Source organism: Malaclemys terrapin, chromosome 1 (genome assembly GCF_027887155.1).
Source record: "Malaclemys terrapin pileata isolate rMalTer1 chromosome 1, rMalTer1.hap1, whole genome shotgun sequence".
In the NCBI taxonomy this organism is placed as follows: Eukaryota; Metazoa; Chordata; order Testudines; family Emydidae; genus Malaclemys; species Malaclemys terrapin.
Window position 1 is genome coordinate 179,607,155 of NC_071505.1, and position 20,631 is coordinate 179,627,785.

Consider the following 20,631-nt stretch of genomic DNA (forward strand, 5'->3'; position numbering starts at 1 on the left):
GTAGGATCTACTTGGTCACTCTTGTTGGATCACCTTGTACAGCAAGACACCCCAGAGTGGGCCACTGGCCCTTTTCACTGGAGAGCCCACGCCTCTCACACCTCCCGTTTGTGGTCTGCTCGAGTCAAACCAGAATGGCAGCACTTTAGACTGGCATAAATGATGGTACGAGGTGGGGGCAATAGAAAATCTGGTTGATTGTCTGGCAAGATTCCAGGCACAGTATAAGGCCAGACTGAGTAAGGCCTAGCGTTACTTCATGTTAATAGCAAGGAGTGGGGGGAGAGAGGGATGAGGTCTACAAGACTCTTATTCTGAAGATTTAATTCCCCTTGTTAATAGCTGTATTCAGTGATGGAAGGCACCTAGGCAATGGGCATCATTACATGTGTCTATATAAATAATTACAATTCTTTTTGGACTTTTATGTAACATCGTGGAATTAATTAGATTTTAATTGTTCTATAGCAGGCACTGAGCAGAAACAAATGGAACATGCCACTGCCCTAGAATGATTACATCATTAGATACAAACATACATAAATTGTGAGTACACAGTTATTTATGTTTACATTTAGAGAAAGTTTTATTTGGAGAAGAACCCAAGAAATTAAAACAGTCAGACTATTTAATATTTTACACAATTGAAGTCCTCTAGTGGGTGATTCACCCTAATTGTTAAAACAAAACAAAACAATCCAAAACATTCTTTTAAAGTCCTTTGTACTGATGACTGAAAGTAAACACGTAATATACCAAGCAGCAACTAGAGTGGCATGTTTATTTTCCTTGCAAAATTGGCTGAGGATGCTTATTGTTAGATGCTTTTAAGAGCATTACAGTTTATAACAGAAGAGTTTGGTTTTTGTGTGCACAAACGTCTATCTATAATTAGATAGCTTAACAGTAATTTCCAGGATGTTTGCCAGAAATAATAATAAAAAAAGGTACTGTGTTCATCCCTGGTGTAACTTCATTAATTCCAAAACAGTGACACCAGGGAAAAAAATTGGCCCCAGGTCAGTTTATCCCATTATAAAGCAGCCAGATTGATTTGCACGCCATCTCCATGTATAAAATTTATTCCAAAACTGTTTGTAATAGAAACAAAGGAGCTCTCATGATCTCATAAACAGTTAGGGTACAGCCCCATTTTGATGTATGGGGATTATTAAACAAAATTCCCTATGCATTGAAATGGGAATGGACATTGGGAAGGAAAGCATTAAAAACCCTGAAAAACTGGAATAAATAATTTATATCACTGTTACTCAATAAAGAGCGTATCCTTTGCAAATCACAGATTTTATTCCTTCTAAATCTTTGTGCAGGTTTCTATAATGTACTGGGCATTGGCATTTTTTAAATAATATGTCTGTAAGGTGGACAAATAGTAAAACCATATCTCATATAGCTGTCAATGTAAAGTGGTAAGAACCAGTGGCAAAAGAGACAGCTGCTGTTTTGAAATACTGCTTTCTGACATGACAGAGTTTTCTTAATATTTAATGTTTTCCTCCCAAAAGTTTGTTTAGGTCTAAATCTCACTTTGAATGACAGGATTTTATTCAGTTTCTCTCATCATTATAATATACCACATAGCATTCAGAACTAATCTTGCTTAATATTTGTTTTTACATTCTATTTTGGTTTTTGAAGTCAAGCTAACGTATGAATTGTTTTATCCAGTCCACAAATTGTGTGACTCGAACATACACTCCAGGACGCTGGGGCAATGCACATTGATAGCCAAAGGATGTCACACCTGCCAAAAGCCACCTGTTATTGTCTTGACTCATCAGGGACCCTCCTGAATCTCCCTGCAATTTTGAAATTCAAGAGTTAAAAAAAAAAAATAACTGCTTTCTATCTTAAGTAACTTTGGATCTTCAAGCTGTTTTGTCTGTGTGTATCCCGGTTTTGGTGCACATGCTCCCGATATGCCCAGAAGGGGACCCACATGAAGAAATACTCAAAAGAGAACACTGTTTACTGATTTTTTTAAACATAACATGTGATCTTAAGCTCTTACACACCTGTCAGTCATGAACTGTATCAATCATGAAGCATAGTAGAACCCTTTGAATTAATTGTTTTACTTATCAACTTTAGGTTGTATGCTCTTACCTTGCACAAATCCTGATTAAACGGGCTTTGCACAGGGGACTTCTGAAAAAGGTCTGGGGGAAATAAAATCTCTCTCTCAAAGCCTGCAGAGCAGCTGCAGAAGCTCTCTCACTCTGTCAGCAACCTACAGGCTGTCTATGCTTGCTATATCCTTCCTAATTCATGGTTCTTTGGTCATTGATTATAACACTGATCTCTTGCACTCTGTATAATATTAAGGCCTTGTTCTTCCCTCTTCAGTGGGGCATAAGGGGATGCAAATAAAAGCAAAACAAGTAGGGAAAGCCTCACAAGCTTAAAGAGTGCAGAGTGGAGCCAACGCGGTATGACCTCCTTTTTTCTGAGAGTCTGCTGTAACTCCCTAAAGGCAACTTCATTTGGTCTAGTCTTGCAGTTATGGGGCACAAGTCAGAAGCAGCACAGGGTAGATCCAGTGAGAACCACATTCTGTAGCATGCTCCCATTAGAATGTGATGAAAACAGTCAGCAAAAACAGAGAGTTCATGCCGCTAGAAGCAGAACTAAGTAACATTCAATGCTGCCTGCCTCCCCATAGAGAGGGAGTGCATTGTAGGCTGTGCTGGGGTGGCCAATGGCTCCTTAGGAAGCTCTGCTGCTAGAGGGCAGGAAGATCATAAGAGAGCAACAGTGTTATCTTATCAGAGAGAAGGGCAGTTCCTCCAAGTTGTTGGAGCTTCCATTTCTTGAGGATCCATGGAATCTAAATGTTTGAAGGTAATGCCCCCTTACTACTCTCCATCCATCTATCTAAAGTATTTTTTAGACTTGTGTCAGCTTGGTATTTAAGCCTCACACCTCACATTTCCACCCACAAACATCTCTTCCTCTTGAGGAGATTGCAGACCAGAAACTGTGTGAAGTTCAATATGTGGCACTTCCAACACCCCATATTGCCCTCTAGTGGTTTTGTCAGAAAAGTCCCTTCTGGCCTTAAAGTCTATGAGGTACAAAATAGCTTGTAATCTTTAAAGCATGTATCTTGTTACAGTACGAAATATGTAAGGCTCTGAGTAGAAATTATATTCTGACAGTGAGTGGCTAGTTTTTAATGATCAGAGGATCAACCAGTGAGCTGTTCAGTATGTGGAAGCAGAGAAAGAACTGTCATGCATTGCAGTCCCCTTCCTGTCAGTTCTTTCTCTGCTTCCACAAGTAATTAGAAGGAATATAATATTAGCAATGCAAATGGGTTGTTTTTACTTACCTGACAAGAATCTACTCCTCCTTCATCATAGCCTGCACACATCATATTCTCTGTAATATTATATTCTGGCATCTTTTGTTGGCATTTCTCATTTGTAATAAGAGGGATCTCTGCTTCTTGCAATATGTTTGCAGTGGAACCTTATCAAAATACAGAGTATACACAACCAAAATGATCAAAATGCATAGCATAAACAACAGCCATTACTCTTAGTGAGTCAGATATTTCACTCTCATTACACAGCACTATCGAGGGCCTGGGTTGCCATGTCATTATATCAGTTTATACCCCACTAAAATGTATCTAGGAACTTATAAGGCCCTGGCTCACTATTATTAATGGATGTTATCCTCTGTGAGGTAGAATATATTAACTCTATTTTACAGATGGGGAACTGAGGCAGAGGGTATATTATGTGACTTGCCCAAGATCACAAAGAGAAATAAGGCTGAGCTAGGATTTGAATACAGGTCTCCTGAGTCCCAGTCTAGTGTGCTGTGCACTAGACCCCCCCCCGCTTCCTCCTCAGTCAAGGAGTTATTCTTGAGTAAACAGTAGTGAATGAAATCCTGAGCTTTTATAATAGAGATCACAACTAAATTTTGTTTTTCAAATAACTTAATGAAGACCATTAAAATAAATGAATATTATTATGCATGGATCTAAGGACTCATTAAAAACGTGGCTTTGACTATCCAGATTCTTTGAGTACATTGTATGATTTTCAGTTGGTCATTTTAACCCCTTACACTAATGTATGTTATTAATTATTAACCAACGTTTTACGGTGCAATTATACTCTGAAAGTAGCTCAGCAAAAATGGCAGTTTATTGCTCTGTGACACCAGATCAATATGCTTGATTTACAAATGAAAATGTAAATTCTCAGCCCTGGAAATTCAGCCTAGGCTCTAACAGTCAAGCTGCATTCTTTCCTCTGTATGCATCTTTACCAGTAATAATAATATCCTATGAGCTACATTCTGCCATCAGATTCCCCTATGCAACCTCCTTTGTCTCAGGACAGAATTTGGCTCCGTCTGCAATAACAATCTCTGAAAAGTGAAAATCTGCTTTGTTATGCAGTACAGTATAAATACATTTCAGGGTGTGTTCATTTTTAAATGGCAATTTTTTATTTTGGGTGGGTTTATGAAAAGAACTTAAAGATTGGTTGCAGGCTGAAATTTTGGCAAAAATATCTCAGGCAGGAGCAATTGTTCACTAAATTTTAAAATAATCATTTGAGACATTTAAAAATGTTTGCCACCGAAAACATGTTAGTGAGAATTCTCTGTCACTGATGTGGTTGGATACATTAGGGCATGGTAGCATGTATGTGTCATGACCCACAAGTCATAAACCTGGGTTTCCAGGGTTTATAGGAACAGCCATACTCCAACCCTCCATCTGGCAGCCTACTAAGACTTGCTTACCTTGGATCCAAAAAGCCCAGCCCCAGTTTGAAACTTTGGCCTTTCAGTACTTTTGGTGGAGTCCCGGAGCAGCTGATTAGCCTGCTGGTCCAGCAGCAGACACAGGAAGCTATCCAAACAACTGGGCTTCACCCTGTTCTGGACTGTGTGCCACCCTGCTCCTCTGACTTGATTTCCTGGCATGTGATTCATGGTTCTGACCTCCAGTTTGTCTCCTGAACCTGACTCCTCTCTTGTGACTCTGGCTCTGACAACCAGGTCTGACTGCCCACAACCCGGCCATGACAATATGAGATCTTTGTTAAGAACAGGCAAACGACCCCAGAAATGTTAACACTGGGCCTGAATTTCATCCTTTTGTCTAAAATGACCCTAAATATTTTTTTTTAATTTTTAAAAGTTTAGATAAACAGCCTTCCCTCGTTGATGTCTCTCAACAGCTGACGTCCCTTTTCTTTCCCTCACTTCTGATGGGCTTGTGGTATGTCATATGAACTGCATGGTGTTCATCCAAACTGGATAATCAGATTTTATGAAAATGGCCTTCCTCTAGAGGACTGGAACCAACTTCTTGCACCCAAATGCTCCTGAAGGCTGGGATGTTCAAAATCTGGATCTGAATTTTATTTCTCTCTGCATCCTATGTTGCTTAGGCAAGATGAAATGGAGTGAAAGGCAGGATTTCAGCCTTACATCTACAGAAACAAGGAAATAATGGACATTTTTTTCCTTATGAAGGAGTACTCCATTATAGTGAATGGCAAAAAAACGGTCACAGTATATGACCTTTTTAGAGACCTTTAATGTTACAGAAGGTGGCTGAATGAAGAGAGCACTAGACTGGGACTCAGGATACCTTAGTTTTGGCTATGGCTTTGCCACTCACCTGCTGGGTGATATTGGGCAAGTCATCTCACCACTCTGTGACTCAGTTTCCCCACTTGCAAAATAATTATAACAACACTTCCTTTGTAAATCGCTTTGAGAAATACTGATGAAAGATGCTATTTAAGAGGCAGGTATTACTATTACATACACATCCAGCCCACAAATATGTACAGGCAGCTCACACTGACTTCTATTGTGTGCACACAATCAGAAACACGATAATAGAAATCAACCTGGAAATAACACATACTTTGTTAACAGGGAGGGAAATTAGCCATTGGAACAACTTCCCAAGCAATGTGGTAGATTTCCCATCACTTCAAGACTTTAAAACGTAAAGTAAAAAATACATCTCTGACAGCAAAGAAAGAGTTTTCTCATTATTTTTTGTGGTATTTTTAAAAGTGTGGTGACTCACCTTGATTTGTAGTTCTACCCCAGCCAGCAATGGAGCAATTCATTCCTGGCAAAAACTGTTGACTTGCTTCTGGTAAGCAAATAGGCTGTATGTAACCTGTGAAAGAGACATCATTATTTTCAAGTTGTTTCCAGCGTTCTGTTTTTTGTGATGTCAGTTACCAAAATGCACATTGATCCAAACCCTCTCTTCCTTGCTCAGGCAAAATTCCCAACAAGCGCAGGACTGCGTCCGCTATGATTGGTTTTCCCAAGATTATATCTAATTTATAAGGACAAGTCCAACTATCCCATTAACCCATCGTTACTGAGTAAAGTCAGGTTGACTAGTCCACCTGGAGCGACCAAATTCATTCATACAGAGTAAATAAATGTGTAAGAGAAGATCAACAATCCTACCTGTATAATTCACTTTGAATTGAAGATGCATCATAGCAATGTCATTATTTTTTGTGCGCTTGTTATAATGAGGATTTATGACAATTTGATCGATCTCTTCAATTACTGTTTGAGGATATGTCAGATTCAAAGTGGTATGCAAGCCCAGAACTGCTTTCCACTGAGACGGTATTAAATTCCTCCTAGAGATTGCAAGGAATATTCACAATTATTTATTATCAAATGAAGGACTTGAACAATTTGCTATGTATAATTTGCATTAATCTTTAATCCCCTTGTAGCGGGGTGAACACCTGCTCCGGCCCTGGAGGGACTGGAAAAGCCCTGCAGAGGGCTGGGGCTGGGCAAGGTAAAACCCTGGCTGACTGGGGGAAGTGGCTGCAGCTGGGCCACGCCCCAATCAGGCTTCAGCTGGCCTGTATAAAAAGGCTGGGAGCAAAGTGCTTTTTCTGCCTTCAGAGAGAGAAGGGCCTGGCTGTAGGGAGCTAAGACAGAGTATGTGGGTGGAGCAGGGCCGGGGAAAGGCTGAGGAGCTCCAGCCTGGATAGCCCCAGGCTGCGGCCTAATAGGAGGTCAAGGGGTACTGGGGGTTGCAGAGAGAAACCCAGAGCTAGGCCAAGGCAGCTGGTCCAAACCCAACCTTACCTGTGATGAGTGGCCTATCCTGCAGTCTGCCCCAGGGAGCGGGGGCTAGTTGGTGACTGGCAGTGGCCTTATTCTGAGGTGAGGTAGGGATAGTGGGTGGGGGTTCCCTGGGGAGGAGAGACCCTAGTACTGGGGGGTGTACCCCAGATACAAGGGCACTGGGGTCTGGGAGGGACATGGGGGCCAGAGGACAGGTGGATCACTGGCCTGCAGGGAGCGCTCCAGGATGCTGGAAAAGCTAATTCCCAGAAGTCACCAGCAGGAGGTGCTGCAGGAGTGAGTCCGCTCCTCTACGCTCCTCAAGAATGAATATATACACACACTTTGTATATTTTTTCAGATTATGTGGTGTAGCATATTGTCTTTTGAAATTGCTTACGGTTTTCTGACAGCGCTAGTGGCCTAAAGTTTCATATCCGAATTATCAGTTCATTTTTGGTATTAAGCCAAAAAATACATTTATACAGAATTGCTTGGACAATAGTACAATTATGGAAGAATCATTAATTATTATGATCTTTCAAACTGCTGAAATTAAAAATTCCTATGCAATTAATAATCATCCCTCAGATAGGAAATTATGAGCATGAAATACCTTGGGGAGGGTAGACTGAGGGTATGTCTAAACTGCAACTGGGAGGTGTGATTGCAGCACCTATAGACCTATCCCAACTAGCTTTAATTTAGCTAGCTCAAGTTACAATAGCAGTGAAACCACTGTGTAGGGGCAGTGGCTTCTTGAGTATGCACTCAGGGTTCGGGGTGGACAAGACTAGCCCATGCTGCCGCAACTTCATGGCTATTGTTACTCAAGCTAGCTAGATCAAAGTTAGCTCGGGTATGTCTAGATATGCTGCAATCATACCTCCTGATTGCAGAGTAGACACCATTAGAAATCTTATTTTTAAATGGTTTTTAACCTACAGCTGAAAAAAAAAAAACTAGAAAATCAAAAGTTAAGACTATCTGAACATAATAGAAACATAGCATTTAAACAAAAAGAAAAATACAAGTTTGTTCCTCAACAATCTGTATTAATTGCTGAGCTGTTTAGGATGTACTTTAGTTAGAGACCTGCTTTATGGCTGAAGTTGTTTTGAATCCTCAAATGTCTACTGAATTAATTGATTTACAAACAATATAAATACTTCTGAGCCTGGTTGAAGGTGAACACCCAGGCTTCTCTATAGTGATTGAAATGCAACAAATATTGGTGTCTCTGAAAAAACAGGTTTCAGAGTTGTAACCGTGTTAGTCTGTATCAGCAAAAACAACAAGGAGTCCTTGTGGCACCTTAGAGACCAACCAAATTTGGGTATAAGCTTTCATGGCTAAAACCCACTTCATCAGATGCATGGAGTGGGAAATACAGTAGACAGGTATATAAACACAGTACATGAAAAGATGGGAATTGCCTTTCCAAGTGGGAGGGTCAGTGCTAATGAGAATTCAATTACAGTGGAAGTGGGCTATTCTCAACAGTAGAATTCCAAGGGAGGAAAAATCACTTTTGTACTGGTAATGAGGCCAACGTAATCAGGGTGGCCCATTTCAAACAGTTGACAAGAAGGTGTGAGTAACAATAGGTGGAAATTAGCGTGGGGAAATTACTTTTTGTAGTGACCTGTCCACTCCCAGTCTTTATTCAGGCCTAATTTGATGGTGTCCAGTTTGCAAATTAATTCCAGTTCTGCACTTTATATTTGGAGTCTTTTTGAAGCATTTTTGTTGAAGAATTGCCACTTAAGTCTGTTATTGAGTGTCCAGGGAGATTGAAGTGTTCTCCGACTGGTTTATGAATTCTGATTTGTGTTCATTTATTCTTTTGCGTATCGACTGTCTGGTTTGGCCAATGTACATGGGAGAGGGGCATTGCTTCAACATGATGGCATATATCACATTGGTAGATGTGCAGGTGAATGAGCCCCTGTTGGTGTGGCTGATGTGGTTAGGTCCTACAATAATAGACTTAAAAGTGGCTATTCAACAAAAGCCTCAAACAACTCTGACAATATAATCAAAAAGGCTAACAAAGGAGGTGCTGTCGTCATCATGAATAAGTCAGAATATGAACAAGAGGCTGCTAGGCGACTCTCTGACACCACATTCTACAGGCTATTACCCTCTGATCACACTGAGGGTTACTGAAGGAAACTACACCATCTGATCAAGAAACTCTGTGAAGAAGCACAGGAGCAAATCTACACAGACACACCCCCTAGACCCCTGACCAGGGGTATTCTATCTGCTACCCAAGATCCATAAACCTGGGAATCTTGGATGCCCCATCATCTCAGGCTTTGGCACTCTGACAGCAGGATTGTCTGGCTATGTAGATTCTCTCTGTTTACAAAAACAACTAGGAGTACTTGTGGCACGTTAGAGACTATCTCTGAATATGGTGAAAATGAAATTCATGATTAACAAAAACAAGATGAAAGCAAACACCTCAATTAATGCTCCAGATGTAGAGTTAGTAAATTATTTGTTATCTGGGGTCATACATATCCAACCAAGGAGGCTGTTCTAAAGAAATTGGAGGAAATACAGGAATGGTTTGCTCCGCAATGACCCCCTAACAAAAGTTTGGAGGAAAAAAACATAGAATTTTAAAATGTACAAAGTTTCAACTGGTGAAAAACTTAATTTTCTCAATAGCAACCTATGGATGTGAATTGTGGGAAATTAAGGCTGCTGACAAGAAGAAAACTGAAGCCCTTGAAATGTGGTGCTGGCAAAGACTCTTGAATATCTCCTGGATAGAAAAGATGAGGAATGTTTGTTAGGAGCATTGCTGGAGAGAAGCAGACTTTGTCAGAAATCAACAGGCACAAACGCACGTACTTTGGTCACATCCGGCACAGAGATGGAAATAACTTTGAGACAGTTATCACAGAAGGAATGGTGGCAAGTCATTGTAATAAGGTATGATCATGGAGGAGCTGAATAGATGGTGTGTAGCAGATTACTGGGAAATCATCTGCTAAGTGTTCATAGGTAGCAATGGATAGAGACGGCTTCAGTAAATTCTGCCACAATGTCACCAATATTCAGACATAAATAAATGGATTTTACTCTCGGACAATAGTGATAGCTCTTCCATGATTTTTTTTAAACACTGTTTTCCTATTCTTGGTCCCCTCTACAGCACTTTAATTATAGATATAATGGTAACATATTGTAGGAAATATTTTAAAATATACCTCATCTCCTAACATTCTGGGTAGTGCACCATAGAGACTACTTGAGGTGATTAAAACATCTATTCAGACAAATTGAGATTTATTCCAATTATGTAGAGTAGTGTAAATCTTGATCAGTCTCTCATAGTGTACAGCAGAGTCATAATTACACAGGCAACACCTAAATTTACCTTTATGAGATATGATGTCATTCTTTACTCTCACACCATTGGGAAAGCTTTGAGTGAGTAATGAAGACACCAAATTACAGATAAAGTGCAAATGCTTGATGAGGTATCATATATTTAATGTATACAACCTTCCATTTTCAAAAACGTGTCTCTTGATGTAAATGACTCCTTACTGAAGTCATTGAAATGTGGGGCTACTAAGAACGCCGGGAGCTGGACTCAATCTCTTATTAGGTGAGTGAATAATTCGGTACATAATAAATGATGAGCTGGGTTGTTAACTGTACCTATCATTAATTTCAGGTTTTTCCCTAGACTGGTGCAGACTTCAGCAGTAATGTCATTTTTCTAAAACTGGGTCCTTGCTGTACATGAGTTTCCACCACCACATTATACATTGGGGAATGGGAGAGAGAGAGAGAGAAATTAGGTGTTTGAAAAATCCTACAAAACTGTCTCAAGCCCCCTACATTAATTTTTCCCTCATACTTTCTATTGACTCTGGCTATTCTCCATTTGAACACAGTTTTGTTATTGGGTATGATTTTCAAGTACCTACTCTGAATCATTTATCTGATGGGCCTTTGGACCACTAAATAATTCTTTTTCAACTTTGAAAATAAACAACTACTTTGGCAAAACATTATTCTAGCACGGAAAAGTCATTTTACTGAGGCAATAATAATAAAAAAGAATATTATTAAAAGCATAAATGTAAGCCTCAATTCTGCAGTCAGATCCATCAGAACAGAAAAATATAGGATTGGAACATACCTCCTGGGTCAATGAGTTCAGTCCCCTGCTATCGAAGGCAACCACATTTATTCCCTTTCATAGGATCCATAAGGGGAGATCCCTGTGAATATGTGGTTCCCACTGACTTCAATGGGACTCTATGGGTCTGTCCACACTACAATAAAAAATCTGCAGTACCAAGTCGCAGAGCCCATCTCAGTAGGGCTCAGGTTGAAGGTCTAAAAAATTCAGAGCAGGCTTTCAGGCTTGGGCTGGAGCCTGGGCTCTGAGACCTTCTCCCCTTGCGGGGTCTCAGAGTCTGTGCTACAGCTCAAGGCTGAATGCCTACACAGAAATTTCATAGCCCCGCAGCCTGAGTCCTGTGAGCCCAAGTGAGCAGACCAGGGCCAGCAGTGGCCATGCCGCAGGTCTTTTATCGCAGTGTAGACATGCATATCCGATTGATAGGTCAGGGCCATTTGTTGTACTTAAAGTACTGCACAGGATCTTTTCAGGGGGAATAAGGCAGAACGCCACATTTATTAGTAATACATGTATTCATTAACACTGTATCATATGCATATAATATATTACACTTACACACACACACACACACAAACCCATTCCGTCTTGTTGTTACCAATTAGTTGCTCCCCTTAACTTCACTGGCCAGGTGAGTTAGATGAGGGAGGGGGTGGAGCCGGGCTTCTGCCGATCCGGATCGATGCTCCCATGTTGACAAGACGAGACCCGGGGTCCTCTGCAAGACACCTCACTTTTATAGCAGCTTTCCTCTTATGCAAATCTATACCAGATTCAAACTTTGTGTCTGTGTCCATTGGTCCTTTGTGCTGCTTTCTTTTGAGTGTTGTCCCAATGCTGCAAAGAGGGTGTTTCCAAAAGAAGGAGCTTGCTTCTAACCCCCGAGGCCGTCAGTATGTCTGCTTGTCTTTAATGAGCCCACTTGACACCTTTTATTGTCCTTGGGTCTGGCTCCCAGCCCCTCTCCAACAGTTGAGGCTGTCTGGAGGTGCTGCCTTTCATGCCTTGCTCATCCACACCTCATTCATTCAACAGGGCAATTGATTAAGAGTGTGGGGGGAAGAGCTCTTGTTCTACTGCTAGCAAACAGAATTTTTTCTTCTATCTTATTCTATCCTTAGGGGCTATAATATTATACCAAGGGCAATGCAAAGTTTCTAAATGAGGCTTTGATACAAAGTTCCATGAAAACAGAGGTCACACGTGGGTAGACCCACCACAAGGTTATATGAAGAGGCACAATGTAAAGTCATATGAAAATTATTAGAGATTGATCTACACATTCTGTAACCCAGCTTTATGAACGAGCATCTTATCAGGGTACATGTACATTTTGGGAGGGTCATCGTGGTCTATGTATTAAGGAGAAAGTAAACATTACCCATATACACAGTGCGCTGCTGAGACCAGCCATTCAGCACTGATGAGGGAAGCTCCACATGTAGGTTTTTCATTAAAAAGCAGCAAGACTACCCAAGGCCAAGCTCCTTCTTTGGCATCACTTCCACCTACAATCTTTGCACCGATCTCCTGAGTTATGAGTCGTTTTCCACAAGCTAGAATTAGAAAGGGGAGGGGAAGTCTGAAATTAATTTATGCCATATTTCAAGATGTGCCCAAGATACAAAGTTCCAGTCTGGAACTGGATCTGATCTTTCCTAGAGTTTGGGGGCGGGGGTGTGGTGTGGATATCATCATTTTGTTTGCACCCATTGTATGTTTAAGTCTAAAAACAACTGAAGATTATAAATGTTCCTGCTTCATTGTTTATATGAAAATACAGTTTATTTCACTGCCAAAATCTTTCAAACAATATACATGAAGTTTATGGAGCCAACAATTTGATTTTTAAAGTGGAAGTTTCTTATGAAATATTTACTTACGTTTATTGTTGCATTGCAGATGAATCACCAGATTACTGAGACACTGTTTGCTAGAATGAAAGCACAGTTGTTAAAAATACAGGTATCTGCAGGCCAGGTGACATTACATGAGTATGTTTAAGTGCAGTTTAGCATCATTACAAAACTTCTTCTGTACATCAAGTTTCCTTTTTCTAAAGGAAAACCACGGTATTAATGTGCAGTAATTTAGCTGTACTACCCAATGCTTAAATGTAAGTTTCAAATATAATATACAATATGGATATCACACATATAAATTCTCCTTTGCTGGACATTTGATTAAAAACAGCATATTATAGAAATTAAAATAGCCTAATCTTTAGGGGAGAAATGTCATCTGCTAAAATTCTGAATCCAATATAATCTGAATTCAATATGGATTTTTTTGCTGCCTTCTTAGGTGTATTCAGGAACTTGCCACTAGATATCAGTGTAACCAAAGAATTAAAATATATATATATATATATATATATATATATATAATGAGTCTGATATCAGTGTAGCTTTCATGGAGATAACATTGCACTGTAGAATATATATAGACACATATAAAGGCTTAGGAATTATTTAGAAGAAAAATAAAGCCAGAAGCCTGAAGAGCACAAGGCCACAGATCAAAACTACTCAAGTATTTCTGACACCTAGAGGTTTTAAGATTATCTTCATAGCTCGTAATGAATCCAAGCACTGGGAACAGTGCCTGTGCCACCAATTAAATCTGATATATACAAAAATATACCAGGAAAGAATATCAACAGAGGACTAGTTTAATACATAGTTTGTTTTTTAAATGTATACAGAGTAATATAGCAGGATTATATAAATGTAACTATCAACATTTCCCTATTATACAATAACATATACTCTCATATTGTAATCCAGAATCACTGTATTGTTTTCACATTGCAAATATCTCCTATTTTCAGTCTTACATATAACTCCAAGGATGTAGTTTACACCATTGAAGCCAAATTCTTCAGTCTTTACTCAAACTCCCATTGAAAACGCATAAGCCCATATAAACCAGCTGTGCATTGGGCCATCTGGCAGGGAGGCTGAATAAGCTGGTACAGAAAGGGGTAGGGCAGGGAACACAGCTGCTTCCAGCAGGATTGCACAGTAACTGGTAACTTGCAAATGAGCTCCATCTCCACCAAACTGCCTTACATGGATTCCATGGAGCTGCAGAGAGTGCAGGAACTAATGCAGCCCACTCCTAATGCAGGTTCAGCAGGAGGTGGGATAGAACGTTAGCTTATCTGGACAGGGCCCATGCCTTCTGTGATGGTGACACAACATCTAGCATCTCCTACTCTTTAATCTACAGCAGGGAGCTATGTGTAGGAGTAGCAACTCACTGGGGTATTTCTTACACTGCTGACACCCCCTTATTGCCATGACCAGAGGGACTTCAAACTGGCGAGCCTCCACCTTTACTTCATGTTGGAGCTGTCAGTCTGGAGATTGGTTCTGGGTTGTTCATCCCCATTTGTCATTCCTATGGCTGCCAGCTGGGTAGTGGAGGAGGATCCATTCCCCTTAGAGCTGGATGAAAATTTTCAGTTGAATAGTTTATTAGCCAAAACATGCAGTTTGGACCAGCCTGAAAGTATTCCTGAATTTGGAACAAATTTGCCAAATGCTTTTGACCAAAACAATGATTTGGGATTAGGTGCGATTTGCAAAATGAACAGAAGAGAAGCCAGTGCCACCACCCTAATAAGTTTAGGCTAAACTTTAGTGTTTAGGGCATTCAGCTGAATCCAGTTGTCCCCTGTACCTGATGTGGAGAAGGGATTTGAACTTGGGTCTCCCATATTGCAGAAAATTGCCCTAACCACTAGAACAGTTTCAATAGGAGAGAGTGAAACACCCCCAACAGCAGCATACCCTATAGTCCAGTGGTTAGGGTACACTCCTGCAATGATGGACACCTGTGTTCAAATCCCTTTTCTACATCTAGCAGAGGGTGGAACTGAACCCGAGTCTCCTGCATGAGCGCCCTAATCACTGGGATAAAGGTTATAAGATAGACAGTACTACCTCTTTCCCTTCCTCTCATGCCCACATTTGGGGAATTTAACTGTTTATTTCCTTTGCTATTATTTTTAAAAGAATCTGCAAAGGAAACAATACATTATTTTTGGTCAAATGAAAGGTTCTGTTAGACACAATGACATTTCTCTTGACTTTTTCAACTTGCCAAATTTTTTCAGAATTTTTGATTTTGGTTTGATTCGAACCAAAATTGTTTCAGAGCTGCCAATGAACCAGAAAAATCAATTATTTACCCAGTTCTAATCCCCCTCCTCTCCCATTGAAATGTCAGGAAGGCCTGGTGCGTGCTGACTGCTTCCCCTGTGTTACTCCCAAAAGGCCCACTTGTGTCACTGTATATAGGAGTTGGGCTGGATGACTTTGATGGCTGCGTGAATATTCTCCTTCCCAGGTGCTCTTAGCAGAAATATTTCTTGCTGTGGACAGTGGCGGATTGGCCACTGGGACAACAGGGCCCATGTCCAGGGGCCCTGGCCAATTGGGGGCCCCCCCAAAAATAGGTGCCCTTGTGCCCCGACCTGATCTGCCTGTCTGGCACTCCTGCCGGGGAGTGGGGTTGGGGCACAGGGGCTTGCACTGCTTCTCTTGCCCTCCTGGTGCTCCAGCTGGGCTGTGGGGGAAGCCCCCACCCCTGGCCCCACTCCCCGCCAGGAGTTCCAGGGGGTGGGGTGGGACAAGCCCCCCTGCCCCAACCCCATTTCCCTGGCAGGAGCGCCAAGGAGGAGACTGCAGGAGGAATGGGGTGGAGAGGGGCCCCCACTTGCTCTGGCCGAGGTCCCCACAAATCCCTAATCTGTCTCTAGCTGTGGAGTCTGCCATGCCACAGAGTTGCTTAGTGCATAGCCCCACCAATGCTTCTAGGGCTAGGATCTGGTCCAATGCAAATGTTATCCTTCTGTCAGTAAATAAGTTCCCGGTGTGTCCAAGATATGAACAGTGGTTTCATCTCTGGGTCACATTTTACTATTCTTAATCAGTCAAAACTCCGGTGACCTTCAAGGGAGTTTTGATTGAGTAAGGACTAAATGCAGTGTGGGATCTGGCCTTCATGTATTGATTATCAATTGACTTATTATTATTATTAGTTTATTTTACTAAAAGAAAAACACTTTAATCCTCCTCTCATTCTGTAACATTACAACTTCTGTGAAACTACATGAAGGTATAATAGTATCACAATAAAAGTGACCCTTATCAGGAGTCCAGATGATAAACAGAAAAATCTTTCTGCAGTAGGAATGCAGTTAAGATGAATGGTCGTCTTCCTTTTCCTCTTGCTCTCCTCATTCTTTAGTGTTTAACTGATAGTAATAGAAGACACCTTTAAATCATAGGCTGCTCTTTAAGATCTCTCATGGCAATGCTTGTTTAGACGTACATTTTATTAAAAAAAAGAAAAATAGCTTTTAATGATCCTCCATTACTCTAAGATGGTTTTTCTTCCACCACCAGTGAGACTGATAAATATTTGGTATTAACAGAATAGAATTAGAACAGAAAATGTATCAATCAGCTTCCAGCAGGGAAAAAGAAAACTCTGCAGCAAATTAAATATTCTCTATAGCTTTACTATTGTGCAATATGGCTCATAAGTGAAGCCTACAAGACTATTGATGCATCCCATCTTCAATCCAGTCTAAGCAACTGAGCAATTATATGGTGATTTTCTGTGTCAGCGCATCTATCAAGGTTCCAGGAAAATGTAACTGTTAATGTGATAGGACTACTAAGCTTTCTTAGCTCCTTTAAGGTACTGCTTTAACTGAAGTGTAAACTGTCTTGCTAGTTAATGGCAAGCACCTCTCCTTTTATAGGTGTGCCTAAAGCACTGCACCTCTTGTGAACGTAATTCTTTGCAACTATTAAATTCAGGGTCTATAGTCAAGAAAAGCTCCCAATTATTCCAAACTCATAGGAATCCTTCAAAGTCACATCAGATATAATATAGGGTAAAACAGATTAGGGGTAGGATATGGTTCTGAACAGCTCTTCGCTTAACGAGCTGATTTCCATGAGAAAGATATGGAGACAAAGCCAGAAGAACTATACAGGCCTCATTTTATTTTGGTTACTACCACTTGCCTTAAAACATATCAAACCAGGAAGAGGAGGACTTTTTTTTTTTTTTTTTTTTTTTTCCCTAGCTGGCTATTACATTTGTATTGATCTCTGTTCTTGTTATGGATTTTGTCCCAAACTACCTGTTTTCAGTATTTTCCTAACATTTTATATTTAATATGAGAAGCAGTGTGGGCTACAAGATAGAACACTGGACTGGGACTTAAGAGATCTGGGTTCTTCTATTCTTGCCATCAGCCTGAGCGATGACATTGGCCAAGTCACCTCACTTCTCTGGACCCCTTATTCTCCATCTGTAAAATGGGGTTAATGATACTTAATGTAAAAACTTTGAGATCTATGGATACAAAATGCTATGCAAGAATAGTACTATTTATTATTGAAACCACAGTAGCACCTAGACTCCCTAACAAGATTGTAATAGACAAACACATAGAGAAAGTCCCTGCCCCAAAAGCTTACAATACACAACACATGGCAGGGGAAACAGAGACATGCAATGACTTGCCCAAGGTCACACAGAAAGTCAGTGACAGAGATGGAATAGAATCTAGGTCTCCTAGCTTTCAGAGCAGTGCCTTATATACTAGACCACACTGGCTCTCAAGTAAAGTAAAGTAGAACAAGACATTTATTATTATATTTTTATTTACCACTATGATCAATTTGATCCTTAATGGGAGAAAGATGCATTGATGCCTACCTTGGTGTAAGTATTAGGCTCTGGTTAGCTGCTTTGGTGATTTTTACAAATGGCCCATTTCCAGTGGATAACATCGCTGATGATGTATTCATATTTCTAGGAGAAGGGAAAAAAAGTGAGACATTTTTAAGATACTCATTGTGTTTCTCTGACTGAATACAAATTTAAAAAAGATTATGTCTGGTAGTACTGGTTCCGAGAATAGTGGGTATTTATTCAAAGATTTTTGAGGTTTGAAATCTAAAGGAAAAAGAACAGAAACAAACACCAAAAAAAACTCCCACAAAAACCAGGTACTACCTTCACTCTGACACACACGTCTTGAAATATTTCATTTAAGATGCCTGAATAGCAATGAAAGGTCCAGATTAATGATTTTAATGACAGTGAGTTATCAGATTTCTGTTTTTCAATGCCACTATGCAAAAGCATTGCACTGCCATTTTTAAAAGATAGAGTTAAATTTTATTATGCAGTGTCCAACAATAGTCAATTGAAACATGTGTAGCACAGTTCTGTATTTTAGGGGGAAATAACAGTATCATGTACACTGGGCTTTACAGAACAACTAGAGGTGAATTCTCTATCTAGAAGAATTTAAAGTCAAAGGACTTGATGGAGCTATTTGTGAAATAAGATATTACTTAATGTGAAAATGGCAAATAGCTCTAAATTAAGAATGGAAGAGAACCACTCAGAGGGACAGGAATGGAAAGATCAAGTACAATATGATTGTTCAGTTACTTGGAGGCTAGTGTGTATGTCTTGGTGGTTAGAATTTTTTTTCTAAAAAAACCCCAATGTTTTTAAACCAGACTACAGAATAGCATACAAAAACCTAGCCAGCTTGAGAATGTCAGCTGAGTAGAAAAGCAGTGCATTTATTCTCCATTGACTCACACTTTGTGTAATTATTACATCTGTGCCATGTCAGGATAATATACTACCATTCTAATATGGGAGCATCTTACATTCACTTTGCATTGAGATAAGTGGCTACACAGATGCAAGGCAGTGGTGAAGCAATTCTACAGTACTTTATGTATGCAGTTTGGAGAGAACTATAACTCCGGATATGCAATTCAACTCCCCCAAAACTGAGGGTAAATTCTGATCTGAACTTCTGTGTCCTGAGCCAGGTTCTTTAATAGCTGAACCAGAACCCAGTGGGTGTGATTCTCCACTGTCACATCAGTTCCATGGCAGTTGCACTTTATTGAATTTAATGGAGCCAGGCTAGTGTAAAAGTGTACAGAATAGAGCATTGGGCTGTAAAAACTAAACCCCCAACCTTTGGGAGAAGGTTAACTCTGGATTCAATTCAAGATGCAATCTTAGTAACATAGGTCTGTTCCTAGTTACAAGTCCATTCAAACCAGCTTGCTTAAAAAGCAATCTGGAAAGGGAATGCACCCTTATTACACACCCAATTTACAGTACAGTAGCATTGTTTCAGATTCATTTACTGTAATGACACATTACTGTACTTGAAAAATTCCATCCTAGCAATTACTTGGCCTCACAGGCATTTGTAGGAACATAATAATGAAGTATACCAAAAATACACTGAGTTACAATTCTGCCCTGATTTATACTCTGTGCAACCTCCCTGACATCTTCAGTTTTCTTGAGGACGGGGGAATTTCTCTAATGGCAGGTAATAGGGGAGGGATAAGCTGGTTCCAGTGGCAAAGATTTTCTGGCGGAAACTTCAACATCATCTCTTTAAGGGCTCAATTAAACTGCCCTACTAACCCATCAGTCAGTGGGTGATAAATGGACACTTGTAGCTTTTTTTTTATTCGTAACAGGCCACAGACCTGTTGGAAGTGTTATGAGGTGAAATTGGTACCTTGGTCTGTCAGGACTTCCTTGGGGAGAGACACCCGGGGAAAGATTCTAAAGAGCTATGCAGCCACAGTTTTCACCGTGACATTCTGGAGGAGGATCGCCTCCAGGAACTGAGTGGTGTAGTTGAGAATGGTCAGGAAATATTGGAACCCCATGACTTTCTTCAGGAGGGGTCCTACCAGGTCCATTGCGACTCTCTTGAAGGGGGAGTTGATCACCGGCAGGGGGACAAAGGAAGCCTTCAGTATCCCTCGCGGGGCTGTGAGTTGACACTCTGGACAGAAGTCACAAAAATCCTTTACCTCCCGGTGTATCCTGGGCCAGAAGAACCGTGTCAGGATCTGGGCTAAGGTCTTATGCCCCAGATGTCCCGTCATGGGAATGGTGTGGGCAAGCTGCAAGGTGGCCCATCAGTGGCATCGGGGGACTACCAGCTGGATCTGGATGTCCTGGGTCCAGGAGTTACGATCAACTCACTAGAGGCAGTTGCCCATCAACTAGAAGTGGGGATACTGCATTGCCTGGGGGTGGGCAGTGTTCCATGGTCTTCCCATCAACATGAGTCAACTGTTCATAGGCCTGTCCAAGGGTGGGGTCCTCCCACTAGTCACAGTTAAAGTCTGAGCCTAAACCAGGGGGTTCACCATGAGCGAGAGGCCCATGATCACCCTCTTCATCAGGAAGGTCCTGGTCAGCCTTGAGGTATTGCTGGTTGCTTGGGTTGAGGTTTCTGGGTGCCCAGTCTGTCC

General features: G+C 40.8%; 1 protein-coding gene across 1 annotated transcript in view; it reads right to left on the minus strand.

The window, feature by feature from the left end:
• Positions 1-1,664: 1,664 nt before the first annotated feature.
• TMPRSS15 (transmembrane serine protease 15) overlaps positions 1,665-20,631 on the minus strand; it is a 101,974-nt gene continuing 83,007 nt past the window's right edge. The window contains 7 exon segments of the mRNA XM_054024200.1: positions 1,665-1,820; positions 3,353-3,492; positions 6,095-6,190; positions 6,493-6,674; positions 12,669-12,843; positions 13,171-13,220; positions 18,032-18,127. Of these exon segments, the coding sequence (XP_053880175.1) occupies positions 1,665-1,820; positions 3,353-3,492; positions 6,095-6,190; positions 6,493-6,674; positions 12,669-12,843; positions 13,171-13,220; positions 18,032-18,127 (895 nt within the window).